Source organism: Ursus arctos, unplaced genomic scaffold (assembly GCF_023065955.2).
Source record: "Ursus arctos isolate Adak ecotype North America unplaced genomic scaffold, UrsArc2.0 scaffold_3, whole genome shotgun sequence".
In the NCBI taxonomy this organism is placed as follows: domain Eukaryota; kingdom Metazoa; phylum Chordata; class Mammalia; order Carnivora; family Ursidae; genus Ursus; species Ursus arctos.
Genome location: NW_026622985.1, coordinates 84027929 through 84051974, shown reverse-complemented (window position 1 = coordinate 84051974; position 24046 = coordinate 84027929). Strand labels below are relative to the sequence as shown.

General features: G+C 44.4%; 1 protein-coding gene across 2 annotated transcripts in view; it reads right to left on the bottom strand.

Moving 5' to 3' along the window:
• Nucleotides 1–3508, bottom strand: part of LRGUK (leucine rich repeats and guanylate kinase domain containing) — a 106438-nt gene extending 102930 nt beyond the window's left edge. For both annotated transcript variants that reach the window (XM_057304556.1, XM_057304557.1), the window contains exon 1: nucleotides 272–3508. In XM_057304556.1, the coding sequence (XP_057160539.1) occupies nucleotides 272–559 (288 nt within the window). In that variant the 5' untranslated portion in view covers nucleotides 560–3508. The remainder of the gene's footprint in view (nucleotides 1–271) is intronic.
• Nucleotides 3509–24046: the final 20538 nt, after the last annotated feature.

Here is a 24046-nt window from a genome sequence, read left to right as displayed (position 1 = left end):
TTTTCATCAGGACGCTGTGTAACTTGACTCTTAAGACACCAAATGTGAGAGTGACAAAAAAAAAAAAAAAAGGAGATACTTGGAAATACGGCAGGCAAAGGGTGAGGAAACGGGAAGAAAGGAGCAGGAGCCTAGGAACGGTCAGGGAGAGGTGCTCCCGGCGGCGAGAGCCCGGGGGCTCTTGGGGGTGCGGTGCGTGAGGAAGCGGCCGCCGAAGTAGGGGGGTCCGACGGCTGGAGAAGGGAGCGAGGGGGTGGGGGGGAAGGCACACCTCCAAATTCAGCATCTCGGACTCTGAGGACTCCTCGGATTCCACTTCTCCCTCGCCCTCGTCTTCCTCTCCGTCCGCGTCCGACTCCTGAGAGCGGTGAATGAGCTGCTGGAGCAGGTAGGAGGAGGCTTTGTGGAAAGTACCTTTCGGTCGCTGCCCCATGGGGAAAGAAGACCAGCAAGACTGACGCTCTTTTTCTGAGTGCGGCAGTATCCACTGGGCTCCAGTTCGTGAACTGCTCTGGAGAGAAGACATTAACCACTGGGGATCGCTCCCGGCGGTCGCCATCGTGTTTACCGGCGTTGCCTAGGAGACTGACGCTTGGGGAGGAGGCGCCGCAAGGGATTCTGGGCTGCAATCTCCGCCCCTCCGCGCGCCTTGGGTTACTGTCTGAGCCACCGCGGGCTCTCGACTTTTTCTTTCTCTTCGTCTGACTCGTCTGGGTGGTTTTTGTTTTGTTTTTCCCCTCTCTTTCAGTTCTTTCAATCACTGGCTTTCTTTTCACTTGTCTTTCTCATTTTTACCTGTCTTCGCATCCCTTTTGTCTCCAACTGGTTTCTCCCGACCTGGAGGTCCCTCTTGGAGATTTTGCATCCCACCCTAACCAACATCACCTGTGAGCCTCCTACATTCACCTGCTTTATTCAGAGGACCTTGACGCAGAGTGGTACTTTGAAAGTGTTAGATATCTCTAATGCTCGCTGTCGGAAAGCTAGTTAACACTGAAACTAAGCGGACCGCGCGGTGTTAGGAGACCACAGAGAAACTACCCGACTACGACTGAGAGCTGATTTGCAATTAATTTACATTCCCCCTCCCCCCAAATGATAAGCCATGTCCTTGGGGAGCAAAACGGGCAGTGGTCTAACAATCCAAACAGAAAAACAAAACCAAAAAACCCAAAAACGATTGTCAGATTGACACCGTATCTGAAAGCCTCCGAAAAGCTATTAGCATCCCATAAATAATTGTATTAGTCAAGTGACCTGCATTGGTAATTATTTTTATCTTGTTGCATAGGTTCTCTGTGCAGTTTCATAAAATACTCTTGCAAGATTACAAAGCATGATTTTATGCTAGTGTGATTTGATGTTACCCAAATCCCATAGCCTTGAGCTCCATAAAGTAGACTATGGAAAAGCAGAATGAAAATTATAGTAACTATTATTGCCATAGTGATGACAATAGACATCCTTGCAGGGAAGTTGCTCTCATCCTCCTGGTCTCACAGGCTCTTTTCTCCATGCTTCAGTGATAGCAGTTGCAAATACAAAATGATCCTGTCAATGGCTGTCAGGGGAGAAGAAGAAAAAATCCTTATGGACACCATCCATTGACTATTATCTTTCTCAGTGCTTGAGGGACCGTTAAAACTGACATAAAGCTTTCAGAATTACCTTCCTTTATTATCTTGCTAGTCATAAATGTAAAGGCCACAATGAAAGTATCTGTTTTTGCTTGGCTCATCTTGCTGCTTGCTTATTTCTTTTTCCAGTGGGTAGAGACTCTTCCAAGGGGTTTTTCCTCATCATCACACCCATAGGACCTGGCCCTTGCTAACTGACATAGGAAAGAAGGGGGCAGAAAGTCTGAAAATGGACTCCCAATGTGGTTTTGGTTTCTTAACATAACTTAATCGGTATTTCTAGCAAAGCAAGATTTGCCAATGTCCGTCTATTGAGGACAGTGTCTTAAGACAGAGTTAGTTAGGACCTGTCAAGGAATAATTGTCAAAAAGTTAAAAACATGATTCTCATACAAAAATGGAATAAAACACTTGTGAGAGATTTTATTCAACTTATTCATGAATGAGAAAACCAGTAAGATGGTAACAGAGTATTCATAGTCCATAAAGAAAGGCAACCTGAAATAAGTTCACTAAGTTAAAGGAAAAAATCTGGTTGATACCCTACAGGACATTAAACTATAGCCTCTGGAGTTATGTATTTCCTTTTTAAAAAAAAAAAATTAATTAATTAATTTGAGAGAGCCAGCATGCGTGAGCAGGGACAGGGGCAGAGGGAAAGGGAGAGAAGCAGACTCCCCACTGAGAGCAGAGCCAGACACAGGCTCAGTTCCACCACCCTGAGATCATGTCCTGAGCCGAAATCAAAAGTCCGACCCTTGGGGCGCCTGGGTGGCACAGTTGTTAAGCGTCTGCCTTCGGCTCAGGGTGTGATCCTGGCGTTATGGGATCGAGCCCCACATCAGGCTCCTCCACTATGAGCCTGCTTCTTCCTCTCCCACTCCCCCTGCTTGTGTTCCCTCTCTCGCTGGCTGTCTCTATCTTTGTCAAATAAATAAATAAAATCTTAAAAAAAAAAAAAAGTCCGATCCTTAACCAACAGACCCACCCAGGCGCCCCTGGAGTTATGTATTTCTAAGTGCTTTCTTTTCACCTTCACATTTAACCCGTGTCTATCCCCATTTGACAGATAAGGTAACTGAGGCCCAGGAAGTTAAATAACTGGCCCAAATTCGAGTGGTGGCGCTGAAATCCAAACCCAGAATGACCAATTTCACAGTCTGCCTTCAACTACCGTTTTTGCAGATCGAAAACGTGAGTCAAGATAAAGGTACACGAGAGGTCTCAGGAGAGAACACATGTATCAGTTAATGTTCTTAAGTAGAAATAAGAGAATTCACTCAGAGAATGACCCTTTCATATAGAATCATAGCATGTCAGAACTAGAAAGTACTTAAAAGCTTATGTTACCGAATTTTCCCTTTTATAGGAGAAGAAACTGATGGTCCACCAGAGACAATAACTTGCCCCAAATCACCTGACTGGTTAGCAGCTCAGCAGGGATTAAGAGTTTGGACCTCTTGTTGCTCAATCTTTGCTCTTGCTAGTTCACCAAAATGCTCCTGAGGCTGGAATCGTATGAAAAGAATACTTTGGGATTCTGGGCATCAAAATAGAAGGCATTGCCTCCATAAAAGTTATGTTACCAGGCAGGGAAGATAATTAGGCACAGGGAGAAGAAGAGGGGAGGGAATGTTTTGTCTAAACTCTTACTAGCATAAAACATCACCAATTGCTTCCATTTATGTCCAGCTTACTGTAAACAAGGCTTACCCTAAGTGCCACCTACATACCTCAATGAGTTATTCCAATTGCTCTCTGAAATAGGAATTGATATTCCCATTTTACAAAGGGGAAGAATGCTGCTCCAAAATGCTAAGCAAATTGCCCAGTCACACCGTTTGTGTCCATACCAAAATTCCAACTCGAGGCTTACTGGCTCCAAAGCCTCTGATCTTAACCATTAGTACTCTGTCTTCTCCAGAAGTACTTCCTGAGAAAGTAATTGTGAGGCACAAAGAGCATGGCCCTGGTGAGATCCTGAAAACGTGGTGTATGCGTGTGCATGCATGTGTTGGGGGCCAGGCAGGAGGACCTCAGGATTCTGGGACCAGGGAAATAGAGTTAGGGTGGTCTGGCAGTGGGATATGATAATCCAGGAGAGCAGGGGTTTCTGGAATAGCCCTGGACCCTTTCCACTGTGGATGAGGGGAAGGAGAAAGTGGAATAGTATCACCGTGAGGCTGAGAGCACCTCTCTTGAGAGGACAAACAGAATAGGCTACTGGGAGGGGAGGGTCAAAGGGGTCAAGAGCTGTAGTTTGAAAGAAGGTGCTAGTTACCAGCTTTAGTGACTAGGTAGCTTGGCCTCTGTAATATTATTTATCTTTAGTCTTGACTTTTTGTGTGGAACAGGGGTCTCCCCCAATCCAGAGCCAGCACTCTAATGTAATTGACAATGAAAAGAAAAGGCAGGGACCAACCCTCTATTTCCTGGATTTGGGGAGAGTATCTTCCCAGGAGTTTGGACCTTGGGTAAAGCAAGGAATGTGTGCCTCTGTCCCCTTCATGTACCCCTGCCCCAATTTTGTGCAAGGAAAAACAGGTGGGACAATGCTTCACAGGTATGTTGAGATGGCAGCACCTTGAACTTGTGTTTTATATGGAATATTTAAATTTTTACAGAATATCATGAAATGGGAGTAAAGATAGGCCATAGAAGGCACCACTGATAAAATAATAACAATGAAAACATAACCACTACTAATGTCTGTGGGTACTTACTATGTGCCAGGCACCCTTATAAGTAATTTACATATATTAATTCATTTTATCCTTATAAGGGCCCTACAAAATAGAGATTAAAATTATTATAGATGAGCAATTTAGGCATAGAGAGGTGATAACCCACTCAACTTTGTCACACAGTGGCAAAGCAAGGTCTCAAATGGAGAGAGCTTGGTTTCCCAGCTCATATCCTTAATCAAAACACTGTACTTCATGGGGCGCCTGGCTGGTTCAGTTGGAAGAGCGTGTGACTCTTGATCTCAGGGTTGTGAGTTCAAGCCCCATATTGGGTGTAGAGATCACTCAAATAAATAAACTGAAGAAACAGAACAAAAAACTGTACTTCCATTCGACCACTTTAGTAAAAGCTGATGAGGTTGTTATGGACTGAATTTTTGTGTCCCCCTCTCCCCAAATTCCTATGTTGAAATCTAATGCCCACTGTGATGGTATAAGGAGGTGGGGCCTCCCGGGAGTGATTAGGTCATAAGAGTGGAATTCTCCTGAATGGGTTTACAGCAGGCCAGAGAGCTAGATCCCTCTTTCTGCCCTGGGAGGATACAAAGGGAAGGGGACAGTTTGCAAGCTGGAAGTTCTTCCCCAGAACCTGAACCTGGCACCAAGATCTTGGACTTCCAGCCTCCAGAACTGGGAGAAGTAAATTTCTGTTGTCTGTAAATCACCCAGTTTACAGTGTTCTGTTATAGCAGCCCAAACTGACTAAAAGAGGGGAGACCCTTACAGTTGAGATGATTTAATCCACTAACATCATACCTTGTTTGCTTTGTTATCCCTTTTTCTGAAGAAGAGATGATTCTTCATAAGCAAGTTCATTGTCTAATAACAGCCTAGTGGGACTATAGACATTAAGCAAATAGTTATACAAATAATCATTTAATTTCAACTGCCATAAAGGCTAACAAGGGAAAATATAAGAGCCATGAGAACATAACCTAGGGCCTTGATACAATAGGGTGTGGGAGGATCCTTCAAACAGTCTGTTAAGACAGACACTTTGAGCCTCACAATTATTATCAAACAGGTTGGGGAAAGACAATGCAACAAATGAGGGACTTCATTTGTTATCTGTGCAGAAATCAATTGCATCCAGATTATGGTGGGAGTAATTAATTGGGCTGGTAGAGCCTGGTAAAGTCCAGGCAGGACTTGACTGAGCCAAATAATATGTGTTCTAAGTAGGGGCGCCTGGATGGCTCTGTTGGTTAAGCATCTATCTGCCTTGGGCCCAGGTCATGATCCCAGGGTCCTGGGATCGAGCCCCGAGGTGGGCTCCCTGCTCAGCGGAAGTCTGCTTCTCCCTCTGCTCCTTCCCCTGCTCATGCTCTCTCTCTTTCTCTCTCTCTCAAATAAATAAATAAGTAAAATCTTTTAAAAATATGTGTTCTCAGTAGATATCAAAGGGATTTTGGGGGGTGCCCCACTAATGGGTACTCTGTATCAAATACTGGTATTGAGATCAAAGATAAAAATTGCCGTCTAGGAGGAGGTCATCTCAAAAGCTCACAGGCAAAGGCAGAAAAATCAAGCCAATGAAAAACTGTTTGAAAAGGAATTGCAAGCATCAGGTCATGAATAAAATCTGAACAGAGGACCAGGCAAGGATCACCGAGAATTTCTAGCTCAGATTACCTTCGCAGACAGAGCGGTGGATTTCATCAGAGCAGTCACAGCCACTTAAGATCAAAATGATCAAAATGTGAAAATGACGAGAAGGGACAGTATGAAATCTTTTGGAAGAAGACACGAGGACTTGAGGATGGTATTCTAGGGACGCTCAGAACAAGATCAAAGGAGGCCAAGAGGAAGTCAGGAAGGAATCAACTCAGGAGGTAGTAGAAAGGAAAGAGAGTTGAGGGACCTGAGGTTTAATAACCAAAGCGTCTTAATGGCGCTGAATAATAAAACAGAAGACAGGTGAATGAACTGGGCAAGAAATCCCGCCATGGGCCATACACTGCAAAACTCGCAATACACCTCATCTAGTTAAGAACCAGTTTGAAACAGCGGTGCTCTGTGAAAAAGCAAATCAGGCAGGCTCTGATGGAAAGAGCAGGAAAAACCCAGGTAACCGATATCACTGACCCATCTCACAACCTATGGAGGAGGGGCCAGTCTCAGGCACTGGATACAAAACAGGTAAACTCTTTGGGATACATGAGTGGCTCAGTCGGTTAAGCGTCTGCCTTTGGATCAGGTCATGATCACATCAGGCTCCTTGCTCAGCAGGGAGCCTGCTTCTCCCTCTGCCTGCTTCTCTCCCTGCTTGTGCTCTCTCTCTCTCTGACAAATAAGATCTTAAAAAAAAAAAAAAGGGGGGCGCCTGGGTGGCACAGCGGTTAAGCGTCTGCCTTCAGCTCAGGGCGTGATCCCGGCGTTATGGGATCGAGCCCCACATCAGGCTCTTCCACTATGAGCCTGCTTCTTCCTCTCCCACTCCCCCTGCTTGTGTTCCCTCTCTCGCTGGCTGTCTCTCTCTCTGTCGAATAAATAAATAAATAAAATCTTAAAAAAAAAAAAAAAGGTAAACTCTTGATCTTTTGAGTCAAGAGATTTGCATTATGGTTGGGCAGCAGCATACAGAGGTTTTAAAAAGGAATTAAAAGCATACAAGACAAGGTAAGTTCCACCTGGCAGGTCTGGACCCAGAGGGTTTCAGGCCCTCAGGGAGGCACTGAGCAGGAGGCAGGTGCAAACCCCTCCAGGTAGATACAGCAGGCCAGTCCACGGGAGTTCCCGGTGGAGATGCATCTGTGTTCCCAGACAGGGAGGCTCAGAAGCTTCGTGAATGAGGTCAGAAGTGAACAAGGCCTTCAAGGAGAAGGAGACACACAGGAGGAGGAGAGGGGGGAGTCAAGCAACGGGAAGTGGCATAAATCGAGGCAAGGAGGCTGGCCTGGATGTTTTCTAGGAAGAGGCTCTCAGAAGTAATGGATATAGAAATAAAGCCTGCTCCCAGGAAGTTGGGAAGAAGGGAGGGTGCTGCCTTCCTCGAAGAAGAGGGGCGTGCGTGAAGGAGAAGATGAAATTCCCTCGTGTCAAAATATCTTAGAATCTAGGGGATGACAGTAAAGAAAAAGCGAAGAGATGGGCCTCGTAAGAGGTTCTGACAGCCACGAGGAGAAGGCAGGAGCCATAAAATTCTTGTAAGGGACGAAGTCCCTTACACGCAGATGATGCTTTCCCATGCGAGTAAGAGGGGGCTCTGTTGGTCTCTGACATACCGTATATTTTAGGCACTGAACACAATTCACATCTACACCTTGTGGCCAGACTTCGTCAGTTACCTTTCTCCACAGAGGGTCCCTCCCTTCCTTGCAAAGGCGCTTGTACATAAGCTCTATAAAACGTGCTTTATGAACATGTATCGACTGCTCAAAAGCTTAGCTCTGTGGTGATTATACCGAATACAGCTGCTGCTTCATTCCTCCTGAGTGAGCTGACAGCTGTGCAGATGAGTGTTCAGAATTAGCAGGATGCCTGTCCCAGAAAGGAGTCCCCCTGGACCCTGAAGCTGCCCAAGAAATCCAAAGACACAAACCAGAATTCACGAATTCAAAGGATCCAACAGGGCTCCTTTAGAGTTAGACTTGGGATCTAATCCAAGCCAATCCTAATGCCTGCCTCCCAAGGTTACAGGTGGAGTTCGGTCAGAGGAATGTAAACCTAGAGGCTTCAGTGTGGAGATGGCAAATACAGCCGCGGATTCTTCTCGTCCCTGTACGCACACCTCTTGCAATGTGACTTGAGCCCCTCCCGTGAAGAGGTGGGGCCCATTTCTCCACTCTGCGTGAGACTCGCTTGGTCCACAGAACAGTCCCAAATGTGACAACAGCAGACACCTGGAAATGCTTGGGCACTGGGCTATTCTTTCTTGCTGCTCCTAAGAAGACCACATCACCCTGTGAAGAAGCTAGGACCAGCCAGCGGGATGATGAGAGGCAGTGAGTGGGTCTGGTTCCCTGGGCTTTGGCCAGCTGCCTCCCATTACCAGGCACATCAGTGAAGCCAGCCTAGCTCGTCCAACACCAGCCGACCTGCCAACCGACCCAAGATTTCTGAGGGAACCCAGCAAAAACCAGACGAGAAGAACTGTTCAGTCAGCCTAAAGAAGCATGAGCTAAATAAATGGTTGTTTTAAGCCACTAAGATCTGGGATGGTCTGAAAGGCAGCAAAAGTGAATTCATACATATAGTGTCTGGACTGCCTACAGTCTCACCTCACTGGTTAGTGACACACTGATGTTAGAATCTTTATCTTCTGACTCATTCAAGATATTCTTCTTTTCTTTTTTCTTTTCAAGATTTTATTTATTTGTCAGAGAGAGAGAGAGAGAGAGCACAAGCAGGGGGAGCAGCAGGCAGAGGCAGAGGGAGAAGCAGGCTCCCCGCTGAGCAGAGAGCCCAATGTGGGCTGGATCCCAAGATCCCGGGATCATGATCTGAGCCGAAGGCAGACGCTTAAACAGCTGAGCCATCCAGGCGCCCCTCAAGTGATGATTTTCCTATTGGCCTTTGCTACTGTCAGTATTAGGTTCCATCATAAATAAATCTTTGCTGCCATAAAGGCCAAAAAAGAAGCTGCAAATCTTTCCAACAATGCAAGTATATTAGTCAGGATTTTCCAAAGAAACAGAACCAAGAGGAGATAATAGGAGATAAATTTATGCAAAATAAGAAATTGACTTACATGATTACGGAGGCTAGAAGTCCCAAGATTTGACGTTGGCAAGCTGGAGACCTGAGAGAGCCCATGGTGTAAGTTCTGGGCCAAGAGCAGAGGAAGACAGATGTCTGAGCTCAGCAGTCAGACAAGCAGAGTTCCCTCTTACTTGGCCTTTTTGTTCTATTCAGGTCTTCAATTTTTTTTTTAAAGATTTTATTTATTTATTTTGAGAGAGAGAGTGAGGGAGAGAGATTACAAGCAGGGAGAAGTGTGGAGGGAGAAGCAGACACCCCACTGAGCAGGGATCCTGACGTAGCACTCTATCCCAGGACCCTGGGATCATGACCTGAGCTAAAGGCAGACGCTTCACTGACTGTGCCACCCAGGTGCCCAAGGTCTTCAATTTTGATCGCAGGAGGCCCCCCCTATATTAGGGAGGGCAGTTTGCTTTACTCAGTCTACTGATTCAAATGTTAATCTCACTCAGAAACCCTCTCACAAATGCACCCAGAATAATGTTTGACTGAATGTGTGGGCACCTTGCGGCCCAGTCAGGTTGACGCATAAAATTAACCATCACAGGAGGTAACACTTATAAGTGGTTTCTAAGTAAGGGACAGAAACAAAGTCCTCTGGGGGCACCTGGGTGGCTCAGTCGTTAAGCGTCTGCCTTCGGCTCAGGGCGTGATCCCAGGGTCCTGGGATCGAGCCCCACATCGGGCTCCTCCGCTGGAAGCCTGCTTCTTCCTCTCCCACTCCTGCTGCCTGTGTTCCCTCTCTCACCGGCTGTCTCTCTCTCTGTCAAATAAATAAATAAAATCTTTAAAAAAAAAAAAAAGAAAAAAAAAGAAACAAAGTCCTCTGGGATCTGTGAAAGGGAAAGAACAAATCTCACACCTTTTCCCGTCAGTGCACCAGTGGCCTCGTCCAGCCGAGGGAGCATTCTCGCGTTCCTTAGGTCTGAGATGATGCAAGCCACTGAGAGTATTAACAAGTCCAGGGGGTACACAGGAATAATAGTAATAATAATGATGATTAAAAACTGGAAAGAGCCACACTTACCTGAGAAATACAAGTAGACAAGAGATAGCCCTAGAATTTTATTCCCTTCAAATGAAACATTCCATATTCAAAAGTGGGAAGAGGATGATAAGGAGAGAAATCATACCTGGAGTCATGTCACAGGGCCTTTTCAGAGTCACAGGACACTGGCAACGTACATATCTGGAGAACAAAAATCAATAACCATCAGAAAAATAGGACAGGATCCTTCCCTTTGGCCTCTTACTGCCCTTAGATACCCAGGTGAGCAAATCTGTGTTTGAATTATTTATCTGCTTTGTAAAGAGTCTTGCAGATACAAACAGCTCTGAATATGCACAGTATTTTCATGATAAATAAATAGAGGCTTAGGCTATTTTTCTAAGTTCATTAATTATTGAGGTCCCCTCAAGCAGCTCTTACTCCGTCTTGTTTCGATTTTTGTTCCTGACCAAATCAAGTTACTAAAGAGTCCATCTTGATTGGGAATTCATTCAGGAAGTGATTCATGGCTTTTATAAAATTCCTTTGCATAAAAATCATGTTGGAGAAACTTGATTTTGACTATTTCGGTTCTGAGTTGTTCTTCATTCTACAGCTTTTTAAAAATGTGGCAAAATACACATAAAATTCACCATCATAACCATGTATAAGTGTACATGCAATTCAATGACATTAAGTATATTCACATCGCTGTGCAACTGTCACCACCATCCAACCCCAGAATTCTTTTCATTGTGCAAAACTGACTCTATACCCATCAAACAATAACTCCCCATTTGCCCTTCGCCCCTGGAAACCACCATTCTATCTTCTGTCTCTATGAATTTCACGAGTTCGTGTACTTCACGGAAGTAGAATCATAGAATATATGTCTTTTGGTGACCGGCTTATTTCATTTAGCATAACATCCTCAAGGTTTATCCATGTTGTAGCATGTGTAAAAATTTTCTTCTCAAGTCTGAATAATATTCCATTATATATATATATATATACATATATATGTATATATATATATATACCACATTATGCTTATCCATTTATCTATCAGTGGACAGTTGGGTTACTTCCATCTTTTGGCTGTTATGAATAATGCTGCTATGAACGTGGATGTGTGGAAACCCTGCTTTCATTTCTTTTGTGTATATACCTAGAAGAGGAATCACTGGATCAGATGATAATTCTATTTTTAAATTTTTAATGAACTGCCATACTGTTTTCTATAGCAGCTGCACCATTTTACGTTCCTACTAACAGTGCATAAGAGCTTCTATTTCTCCACATCCTTGCTAACACTTGCTACTTTCTGGTTTTTGTTTGTTTGTTTTGCTTTGTTTTTGGATAACAGTCATCCCAGTGGGTGTGAAGTTATATCTCCTTGTAGTTTGGGTTTGCATTTCTCTAATGGTTAGTGATGTTACACATCTTTCCATGTGTTTATTGGCCATTTGTAGATCTTCTTTGGGGAAAGTTCTATCAGTCCTTTGCCTATTTTAAAATCAGGTTGCTTGGGTTTTGTTGTTGAGTTGTAGAAGTTCTTTATATATGCTGGATACTAATCTTTTTATCAGATATATGATCTGCAAATATTTCACTCATTCCATGGGTTGTGTTTTCACTCTATTGATTATGTTCTTTGAGGCACTGTTTTAAATTTTTATTTAGTCCAGTTTATGAATTTGTACTTCTGTTGCCTGTGCCTTTGGTACCACATCTGAGAAATGACTGTCACAGTCAATGTCCAGAAGATTTTCTCCTATGTCTTTTTGTGACAGTTTTATAAACTTACCTCTTATGCTTAGGTCCCGATCCATTTTGAGTTAACTTCTACATATGGTGTAAGGCAAGGTCCAACTTCATTCTTTTGCATGTGGACATCCAGTTTCCTCAACATTATTTGTTGAAAAGAACCTCCTATTTTTTTGAACATTTAAAATTATCTAAAGAAACAAGGATTGTCTCTTCAGGCAGGGAGTATTACCACTGTACAAGACGGGACTAATTATAGGGCAGGCATTACCAAGCATATGACCAGTACTAATTTAATAATCTGTGAGGCATAGGCACTGGTTAGTCTCCATTTCTTCCCTCCCCCCTCTGTTCCCTTCTAGTCTCTGTATCCCTGGAAGGGCTGACTGCTGCAGATGATATCATCTGGCTCCTTTGCATTTTGCCTTTGAATTGATTTTGGCCAATGGGAGGACAGGTGAGAGAATGGTCAGAGTTTCCCTTGCACCTCCTGCATTCCTCTGTGACTATTGTTCCTGTCTGGAGGCCCCCTTCCATAGCTTCAGTTCTCATTGGGCTCAGTTAGAGTACTGTTTGCTTCCCTTGATCCTTCAGGTCCTGCTTCAGCTGGGCCTTGGTATCTCAACATCCTTTGGTGGTTTCTTTAACTCTACCCATAGTCTCTTTATTAACTTCTCTTCAGAAGCCTAAGCAACTAGGCCTAATATTTCCTGCCGAGTCCCTCACAGATATGAATGGTGAGTGAACATGAAGACGGCCTTTTAAAAAAATATTTATTTATTTATTTGAGAGAGAAAGAGAGAGCACACATGCATGCACACAGAGGGAAGGGGCAGAAGGAGAGTCTTAAGCAGACTCTGGGCTTGGCATAGAGCCTGACCTGGGGCTTGATCTCAAGATCCTGAGCCAAAACCAAGAGTTAGTTGGTTGCCCAACCAACTGTGCCACCAAGGCACTCTGAAGACAGCTTTTTTTAAGGAGCTAGTGAAGCTAATCAGTCTAGTGAGATATTCACCATGGTATTTACAACCTGTTTAGAAGTTGAATGTTGAGCGAGAGAGGCCAGGAGTCCTCTCTCTTGCTCTTTTCTTTTCCTTTCTTTTTTTTGGATGCAAGATAAGTCTAGGGCTATACCACCCTGAACGTGCCCAGTTTCATCTGGATGCAAGGGAATTAGGGAGGAAGGAAAGGGAAATTATGGAGTTTGTTAGTTTTTTTTTTTAAGTTAAGATTTCAAAGGGAAAACAAGGCAAAAGACCAACGCGCCTGCCAAGTATCAAGATAGCTATTATAAGCAGACTAGTAGTAGGATTTTATACTACTAGCAAATTAGAGCAGCCAGAAGGGTTTCTCCAGTCTCCTCAAACACAGTCAGGAAGTTAAACGTTGTTTATATACCACTCAGCCATGAAGATACGTTTACTATTTGGGCATAAGAAGTAAACCCAGGGCTGAATTACATTAAGCCATAATTTATTTCAGAAGTTAATGAGGGAGCTGGCTTGAATCTGGAAGTACCCAAGTATTCTGTTTCTTTTAATCTTGATCCTTTTGTCACATCTCAAAGGAATTGTCTCTTCTCTTGGCTTATTTCTCTTCTATGCATTTGAACCTAACTAAAGGGCAAACTCAGTCCACATCCAGACCTGCCTCACTTACTAAACTAATCTGTGTCTGGAAAGGACCTCTGTCATGTAGCTGGACTTAAATGGAATCATTCTGTATACTACACCCAGAATGTTGTACCCTAGGGGTGAATCCTGGGAACGGTACACTTCCTACACCTTCTGGCTATCCCCATGCTGATTCAGTCCATAAGAAAATGCTTCTGTGCTTATAAATATCCCCAACTACCTCCTGGCAGCAGCTTTCAGAATGGCAGGCTTATACCACAGAAGGAAATAATCCAGTACACTACCTGTGGGATGTTTATAAACTCAACCTCTTCTGATGATGACAACATCACAATTTAGAAGGTTCCATGGCTAATTCCTAATCCTCTGCCATCTCAAAAATTACCCTTTACCTTAAAATTTAAAAGAAGTAAATGGATATGGATCACAGTTAAAAATAGAGAGAGAGATCTTCTCCATGTCCAATCAGCTCTTACTTATTCAAATAATGACTAGGAGTCTGGGACAGAGGGCTTCCAAATTTGATTCATAGCTCCCCATTCAACCATTTCTCAAAGAAACTGCCAAGTCTTCTTAGATAAATCCTAAACAATATTTTATATTTTCATTATGCTTGTTTTTAAAAATGAAAGTAAAAAGACAAAGTATTTTTCACCCTGGCAATAAACCTGCACAGGCAGAGAATTAGATGTCAGAATCTTTAGTAGCAGCCACATTATTTAGCTGACGAATTAATATGAATTTGTGGAAGAGGAGGTAGGATTTAAAGTCAAAGCTGAATAACAATTAGGTCTTACAGTCATTAAAATTCTACTTTCAGCTGCTACTAATTTTCTTTCTGACCACAAAAGACATTAGTTTTTCTGAGTAAGGAGGAAAAAGATCTATGTTTTACAACACTACCCACTGAAGAGGCTGCCACTGTAGGAAGAGGTTGCCATTTAAACTGCAAAGACAGGAATAGATGAACAGAAGAGGGGAAGATTAGGGAAGAAAAGAATGCACTGGGGTGCATGTGAGGACCTTGAAAGCATGAGCAAATTCAGTGGTAGGAAAACAGATGAGGGAGTGTAAGAAGAAACAGCAGAGGCCAGCATCTGGACCTCTGCCTCGACACAGGGGGCAGAGAGCACTGGACACCAGGTGTCCATTATTGCGAAAAAGATCAGGTGCTTTGAAAGGGAAGGTTGGGGGTGTCATGCAAGGCCAAAGACAAGTCAATGTGACTCCAAACGACAGTGCCGCCATTGGTTTTAACCCTTTAGCAAATTTTCATCATTGAGATATTGGTTGGTATTTGGAACTCACTTGGGGGGAAAGCACTTAGATTCACAGCATGATTATGCCATACCTCCCTCTCCCACCCCAAACGAATGTTGGTCTACTATCAGCATCACGGAGTATCCACCCACCTGATTCCTGGTTAGAGGCAATTAATATAGAATCTGAATGCATATCTCTATGAAGCAGGTCCCTCCATGTATTAACTGAGAGCTAAAGAGCACCGACCTTTTGATTATGTGATAAACTGTGGAATCTGAGCTGTAGACTGTTAAGACTACAATTCTGAGCCCAACCATTCAAAAACTGAATCATCAAAGGTGAGGAAACATTGCAGCATGAGAAACATGTGGAAATTCAAAATAGGAAGGAGGCCCTCATTGCCAAACCTCAAGACTGTAGAGCAAATCTGATAAACACACAGCCCCTGGAGAAGAGCAGCAAATCAAAGAAGGGGGAAAAAAGGCTAATTTCATATGTTTTGAGCTACTCTTACTAGAATGGAGGAACACGAATTCTCTCTCAAAGAGCAGCAGTTAAAAAGACAGCTACCAAGAGAGGTTGAGATAAGAAAGGAATGACTCAGCAAGAAGATGACAGCCCTTGAAACCTGAAATGTGGGTCAGAGCCTCAGCCCTTCTTAGCCTTCCTAATGGCTCCTCCGAGGACCATTCTGTTAACTTCTCAGCCATCCCTTAAAGATGAAAATGAACATCCAATGACCTCATCACAGCACTAAAAGGGGTCACATTTTAGTTAGCAAATGGCAGGCTCTCTTTAGAATTTACATACTAAACAGAAGCTTCTAGGTTTCTGGAATTTCCCTTCGGGGAGACAAAGTAAATAAGAAAAGGTGCCTGTGATAACACATTGTCTAGTGGGAGAAACTGAACTAAGTACAGATGATTCCTAAAGATGGGTGACTTTTGTAATACAAGCTGAGAGATGCTAATGATGGAGCAGGACCACTGCTAAGGGACAGCAGAGGAAGCTTGGCTAACAGAGCCCATTTGGAACCCATTGTTCCATTGTAGAGGGTTCCATTTGGAACTCTTTCTCCTCATCGTAGGCTAGGGAACAAGTGCAGGATCGAGTCCTAGTGAAGAGGGAAAGGGCATGCCAATGTTTTCCCTTTTGTTTGGGCCCCTTAATTTGCTAGACTGGCTCTAGGTGCCTCCTGTCCTCGATATCTATGAAAAATACCTTATTGTACTTATTTCCTCAGAAGACTCTGTGGCATTGTAAATTATTTCATATGTTTCCCCTGGAAACAACTCTAGGATGTCAATCCTCCAGCAAATTAATAAACAGTTGGCCTACCTGGTGTTGCTACCATTTCTAATACAGATGAAGGGATTTCATAATAAAGGCACCTGGTATGTGACAGGCACTATGCTGGTTTTTTTTTTTTTTTTCCTCTTTCTTAATATTTGCAACAGTAGGAACTATTATACCATTTTGTAAGCCAGAAGACAAGAATTAGGGGGTTAGGTGACTTGCCTAAGAGTACATGAGCCAATAGGTAGGTGGTCCAGCAAAAAACCAAAACAGAATGTAAACCCAGGTCTTCTTGATGTAGGAAACAAAGGCAAAGGAAAAGTTAGATTTCCTTCCTACTTACAGCCCACTCACAGGTCCTTAAAACAGGCAGCGTGACATCCCTCTTAGAACTCAGCTCCCTTGATGTTAATACTTTGCTAAGGGCAAAAGGCAATCTTAGCTCAACCCTAGGATCTTGTAAGTCTACTTTAACATATAAAGATTCCTTTGGAAACTTCCTTTATCTCTACCCCTCCCCCCTCCTAGATATATGTTGGCCATCAGCCTTTAAGATTATGACCCACCAATAGACATCTGAAGGGTCTCATGACTGAGTTTTTATTAATCAGTAATAAGTGACCTTTTCCTAACAATAACTAGCCCCTTAAGGATCCTGGAAACCTTGCTCCCCAAAATACCTGGGAGGCTTGTGCTATTCCAAACCCCCTCCCAACTTGAAAGTATATAATGGGGCCACTCCTCAGGACCCCCATGGGTGCAGCTCTTTCTGCCCATGGGTCCTGTCCCTGTGCTTCAAAAAGAACCCCCTTTTTGCACCAAAGACATCTCGAGAATTCTTTCTTGGCTGTTGGCTGCAAGACATCTTTCTAACATCTTTCCTGTATCATTCTGATCCCAAAGCCTATATGCTCTTTCTATCATATTCTGTGCATCCCCCTTTCACCGGTACCGGTGAAATCTCTTAGAAGAAAAAAGCTGAGGTTTCGCCAGTTTAACAAGTAGAATTAAAACACTGGGTCATGAAAGAGCCAGGCTGGAGCACTGTCACTAACATCTTAGACCTAACATCTATTACCCCCAACCTCCACTCCACCCCTCCTTCCTTGCAGACCCTGGACCTCCTCAGGAACTCTGCCTACAAGCAGACAGGTGCTGCTTCCTGGAGCCTGGCCCCGCCCAGTGAAGGCCCTGCTGTGGCCTTGACTGATTTCAGTCAAGCAAAGCGCCCCATTCCTTGCTGGCCCTTGGCTTAGGATGTTCGCATGGAACTCATCTGGCCAGTGGTACGTCTCCACTGAAGGAGCTTCTGGGAAGGGTTCCCACTTAAAAAAAAAAAAAATTTCAGAGGCAGAGATGGTCTCTTCTTGCATGGTTTGGGGACACCCCCACATAAGCCTCTTGGAACTGGGTCAGCATAAAATCATCAGCCTTTGTAGTCAGGGACAGAGGGAGGCTGTTTTCTGAAAAATGGCCGCCTTCGGCCCAGGTCAGGGACCGTCTTGGGTCTTTCATTATTTGCTTTCATCATGGGAATCATTCTTGGATGTTTCCAATGGTTAACTGGTTATTTGAGTTAGTTTGCCTTTTTTTTTTTTTTTTAAAGAATCTGGAGCAGTTAATCACTTCACATTCATTTCTTTTGTAATTTAGAGAGCTTTCTCTGTGAAATGCAGAGCAATTTCACAGAAGCCATAGGAAACTTCTCTCCCCATGGTCCCTTATAAGATCAAACAGGTATCTGTCAACAAAGGGCAGTCGTCCCTGCTAGAGCTCTTTAATGTGATAATGAGATAATGCCGGTCTCTGATTTCTCCTGGGCTTCTCAAGGGTCTGCAGACTGCACCCCACCTGCACCTCTTCTCCCAATTCATCCCCTCTCAGCATCCTCCTCCCACCTCTCTCTTAAATGCAAATGAATTTCTCGATATCTTCTCTGTTCTGTACACTCCTTAACCCTTTCTCTTTACGACTGTATGCTTACAGGGCACCCCAGATCTTTATTTTCTACATTCAGTTCAACCAAGGCTTATGGAGCCTTTCCTACTAGGAGCAAAGCGCTGTGGTAAACAAAAGTGCAGGACAGAAACCTGTCCCGGGGGGCGCCTTGGTGGCGCAGTCGTTAAGCATCTGCCTTCGGCTCAGGGCGTGATCCCAGCATTCTGGGATCGAGCCCCACATCAGGCTTCTCCGCTGGGAGCCTGCTTCTTCCTCTCCCACTCCCCCTGCTGTGTTCCCTCTCTCGCTGGCTGTCTCTCTCTGTCAAATAAATAAATAAGATCTTGAAAGAAAGAAAGAAAGAAAGAAAGAAAGAAAGAAAGAAAGAAAGAAAGAAAGAAAGAAAGAAAGAAACCTGTCCCGGCTCCCACTTAGTTTAGACTCTAGTGGGAGAACTAAGTCTGGGTAAAGTAAGCAGAAACTACACATTAGGCTCCCATTTTTGACCAGCGGCTGCAGAAAGGGCAGGTGGGACCGGGGGAAAGAGCAGACAGGAGGCACTGGGTAAAAGAGAGCTCGTCAGCTCGGCCTGCCTCACATTCAGTGTGCGGGGCAGCTACAGGACTGATTACAGATGAAAGATGCTTCACCCGCATCTTCCACCTCACCCTTTCTGTGATCTTTCTTACCCTGCCTGTTGACCCTTTCTGTGCCTCTCTACCTTCCCTCTCAAATGAGGAGTTCTCTTCAACTACTTTAAAAAAAAATGGACTGTTACGATTGCCATTACCTTTAGCTCCTTTTTTTCCTAAGTTGGATATTTTCTGGCATCTTCTGAGACCGGGTGTGAGGCAGAGTCAGCTCCAAGATGTCAAGTAAGGTCCCATCCCTCAGCCTGTGGGGACAAGACGTCAGTAGGAGAGGAAGGACTAAGGCGTTCCAGGGTAACGGGCAGCTGGCTTAGCCCCCTTCTATGCATCATGTTCCCTGCCCGGCTTCACTGCTGTGCTCGGTGGGACAGGATGAGGGGAGGTTGGTAGGCAGGTCCAATGACCCGCGTGCCTCCATCAGAATGTGAGACGGTCTTGGCGCATCATGTGGGCTGCCTCTGTATAACTTGTTCCGTGCGAAAGCTAAGGAACCCCATGAAGTACCACAATTTGTAGGGTTGGCCTCTGTCCTTGTGTTACTCAGAACGAAAAGTACCATTAGTACTGAAAAGTAGGATTTCTTACTGGTCACACCTAACTAGCTGTTCCTGGTAACATGTATGTGAACGAGATACTTAGCTTCTTTTATCTCCAGTTTTCTCATTGAAGGCTGGGAGCAATGAACACATTGCCCAGGCTCGGCGTGAGGATGACATGGGCCAATGCAGATTTAGCCCCTGCCACAGTACGCAGCACAGTGACAGCCCCCTGTGAGTGGTAGTTCTCATCCGCCCCCCCAAAGCCCTTTCCATAAACATTTACTTGAGATTCTACTTTGGCCTTAGTACAAAATACTATTTGTGAACTGAGTCCTGTGGCCAACCTTTCAACAAGAGGAGATACCACAGAATTTTGAAGAAATATCTAGCAAATTCATCGGTCAAAAATTTTGAAGTAAAGAAAAATCATCTATTTTGAAAATCAGGTGATGTGGATGAGCAGCTTAGCAAGGATGAAGTCCCCCTGGTTCAGAAGAGGCGGTGAGACACTCTCAGATAAGGTGGCCCCTTGTGGCTGCTGAGCCCTTGAAATGTGGTCGGTGTGAAATCAGATGTACTGTGAGCATAAACAGACACTGGATTTTGAAGACTTCATACAAAAAAAAAAAAAACCCACCTCAAAACTTTAAATATTAATTATATGTTGAAATGGATTAATATTTTGGACATATTGGGTTACAGAAGATATTTTATTAAAATATGATGAGATTTTATTAAAATCAACTTCACCTGTTTCTTTTTACCTTGTTTAATGTGGCTGTTAGCAATTATTTAATTACTTGTGGCTCACATTAGACGTTTACTTGGATGCGGATGAGGCAGTAAGTGGTTTTGGCGACAAGCCACCCTGTGGGGGTCTTTTATTTGACTTAGTAAGTTTGGGTGACCAGACTGTAGGAGATGTTATTCACTTTGGCCTGGCTTAATAAACACGTCAGCACAGAGAGAGTTAAGTGTGGTTTGTACTCTTCTACTACCCTTCACTGCTGAACTTAACCACAGCTTGTTTTACTCTGCTTTAAAAAAAGTACTTTCTCTCATTCTGTTGCAAAAAGCATCCAAGGTCTTCTTTCCAGATGCTGCTTCTTTTGTCTCTGTCTCCCGATGCATCAATTAAGAAGACTTTGATGACCGGAGTTTCCTCTGTCAGAGCTCAGTGCTCACCAACTAATTAACTCTCCAAAGAAAGCTGAGCTCTTTGCTTTCTCACTCCCTCGATGTCTCCACTTCCGCTTCCTGCTACGGCCAGGAAAGCAAGGCTGGGAGCTCACTCTCTGGGGCTGCAGGGCCTCCGGCTGGAGTTCTTGCTTTTGTTTTTCCAGGTGGAAGAGATTTTCCCTGACAAACGGCACATTTATTTCATTACTTCATCCTCTCACACAGAGACATGACTTGGTCAAAAATAAGGTTCAAGCCATTTTGCCGCTGACCAAATATTTTCTTTGTTGACAGTACTTAAACAACAACAACAATAACAAAACAACCACATTTGAATAGGTTAGAACAGTCTTTAAATGGATTGCCAGACTTCCCCGCCCCCATTTCATTTCTGGTATGCTAGAACAGTTATTTTACAGTTGGCTTCAACATTTCAGTTCTCATGTCAAGGGGAATGATGTCCTATTTTCTCTCAAGTTCATTTTCTTCCAAGTTCAACGCCTGCCCCACAGACAACCCCAAGGTGGATGTGTGTGAAGGAACGCCTCGACTCCCTCCACATGGTCCTGTCCTCATAAATCAGTCAGTGGCACTACAGTCCTCCTAGTCAGCAGGATCAAAACACTGACGTGTAGTCCAACTCCTCTCTCCCTCTTCCTCTTCACTCACAGACATTTGCCACATCAACATATAGTTTCATTGCTCGTCTTCATCCCCTCTTCTCTGTTCTGTTGCCATTTTCCTACTGCAGTCCTCCCTAGCTTCTTCCTCAGGGGCCCGTGGCAGCTTCTTAGGCTGCTTCCTGTCTCTCATTTCTCTCAGTAGATGTGTCCAAGTTCATCTTCCTGTAGACACTCTGATCAAGTCACTTCTTAGAACATAACCTGGTTCCCCATGACTTACAGACTGAAGTTGGACACCTCAAATCACTTCTTGTCAAAGTGGATATAAATAAACATAAAACAACTGAGAAGCAGAATCCCCCAGATAAAAAAATTTCCTGCCAGCCAAAGCTCTGTATCGCCTGTCCCCAAAATACCTTCCCATGGCTCTTCTTCTGACTCGTGGTTCCTACAAAACTGGACCACTGAATGTTCCCAAGATCCAAGTCCAATTCTTTTATTTTTTTTTATAATTTATTTGCAAAAGAGAGAGAGAGAGAGAGAGAGGAGGGCAGAGGGAAAGATTTTTAAGCAGACTCCTTGTTAAGCCTGGAGCCCATATGGGGCTCTACTCGGGGCTCAATCTCAGGACCCTGAGATCACGACCTGAGCCCATATCAAGAGTCAGACGCATGACTGACTGAGCCACCCAGGTGCCCTGCAAGCCCAATGTTTAACTCAAGAAGCTGGTGCTCTTACCTTCACCCAAGGCTCTCTTTTCCCCTGCCTAAAAATATAGTCCTACAAATCCCTTGTAGTTTGCTGGGGCCGCCATAACGAAGCACCACAAACTGGGGGGCTTAGAACGATATAAACGTATTGCCTTGCAGTCCTGGAGGCCAGTGAGAAATCAAGGTGTCAGCAGGACCACGCCCGCTCTGAAGGCATGAGGGAAGGATCTGTTCCAGGCCTCTCTGACAGCTTCTAGTTTCTTGGCTTGGAGCAGCGTAATTCCAATCTTTATCTGGCATCTCTGAGTGTGTGTGTGTGTGTGTGCGCGCGTGCATATGTATCTAAGTTTCCCTTTTTTATAAGGATGTCATTCACATTGGATTAGGGCTCACCCTACTCCAGTCTAACTTTATCTTAACCAATTATATCTACAATGACCCTATTTCCAAATAAAGTCACAATTCTGTAGTACTAGGGTTAGGACTTCAACAAACGAATTTTGAGGGAACACAACTCACTCCACAATACCATCCTTATGGCCAAGCTCAAATGTCACCTCCTTCTGGAAACATCCCAGACCTGCTCTCCTTCTCCCTGCCCCAAACACGTTAGGATCACTCTCCCTCTCTTCACCACCTCTGGCCTAAGTAACCCCTATGACTTTTCTGCATTTTATGACCCAAGCACTGGCTTTGCATCTGGTTCAAGCATTGAGTTGTCACCAGGCTGCTTTTTGAAAGGAACGTTGACCCTGCCTACAGAAACTCTTAACTTGTACACCCATCCCTCATCCTAGAAGATGGAGAAGAAGCTAAATGCTTCGGAGGGCTCTCCTTGGCCCTTGAAACCTGCTGCGTGTGATAAGGAGATGTCCCAGTGGCAGTTCCGTGCCAGGACAGTTGTCCCCAGAACAAGAGCTGCAGTTCTGAAGACACCTCTGTGGACTCCTTCACCTCCAATGGCTAGAGGCTGTGCTTCCAATTGCAACCATGGAAAGAAGTGAAGTTGCTTTGAGCCATCCCCACCCCTGCCAGCAGCTCTCCCTTCCAGAGCAGTTAATCTGCTATTTAAGATGCAGATCTTGATTTCTTTTCGCAGCTTGCTCAGCCACATTTGGAGGTTTTGATTAGGAGACAGCACCCTGTGTGCAAGAATTGGGTCGGGTCACATCATTTAATAAAGCTATCATGACTGATGTGAGCACGACACGCAAAAGGGAACAGGAGTCATACAGCTGTACTCCTTGTGGCATGAAATCGTGCAGCTTCCACTTGGGTAGGGACCTTTCTGATGTCACAGGGTGAGGGAGTAAGTCATAATTATGTAGATCCCAATTACCTTCCAGCAAACCCACTGGCGGGTCTTCATTAACATCACAGCAGGCTTTAATTCCGGCGTAAGACTGATCACCTTCAGCTGCCCGACATCCAGCCTGCAGAATATGGAATTAAGCAGGGACTTTGGTGAAAAGAACAAGTGCCATTTCTCTACCTTGTCTCAGACTCGATTTTGATTAGTAAATGCATGTCCTCCTTTCATGATATTGCTTGGATGTGTGCTTGCTGGTTCCACACATTTGACCTCACTACCCAAAGCTCATGGCATGAAATGTGAGAACCTAGTAGTGATTAGGGACCTGGGATATCATGGATCATCTGAGTTTTCAGCAGAAGGCAGTACAACTCCAAGTCAGATTTCTTCCAGAACCTTTTACAACTAAGGTGGCCCACTGATTGGAACATGAACCTTTGCCAGGACCAAATTAGATTTAGAGCCATGACATCTTACTGTTTTTTTCTGGAAACACTGAGATAATGAGGGGGAGAGGTTTAGGGACAAAAGGAATCTGCTAGGAACTTGGATGTTTCCATCCATATCACATCGTAGAGGTTGATCCCTGGTCAATGTGCAGGATGCCTTATGATCAGTGAGTTGACTCCTGTTCTGGATCACCCAGGAACTTGTCTCAGCAAGGATGTCTATGAGCCACAACCATCTCCTCCGTCTTCCACTGGAGTAAACCAGGGAAGCTGTCTCCTGATGTTAGCTGAGATAAAACAGCCTTGCTTTAGCGGACTATGCTGCAAACAATAGACAGTGAGATCTACTTCTCTCCATTAAGGAGGGAGATAGGCTTTCTCATACTCATCTTCTGGGATTGGTTACCCATAGACTTTTTATTTTATTTTTTTTCTCTCTGTAATAAGGAATGTTCTTCAGTTAAATCAGGTAGGGGCGCCTGGGCGGCTCAGTCAGTTAAGCACCAGCCTTTGGCTCAGGTCATGACTTTGGGGTCCTGGGGTTGAGCCCCGAGTTGGACTCCCTGCTCAGTGGGGAGTCTGCTTCTCCCTCTCCCTCTGCCTCCCTCTTTGTGCT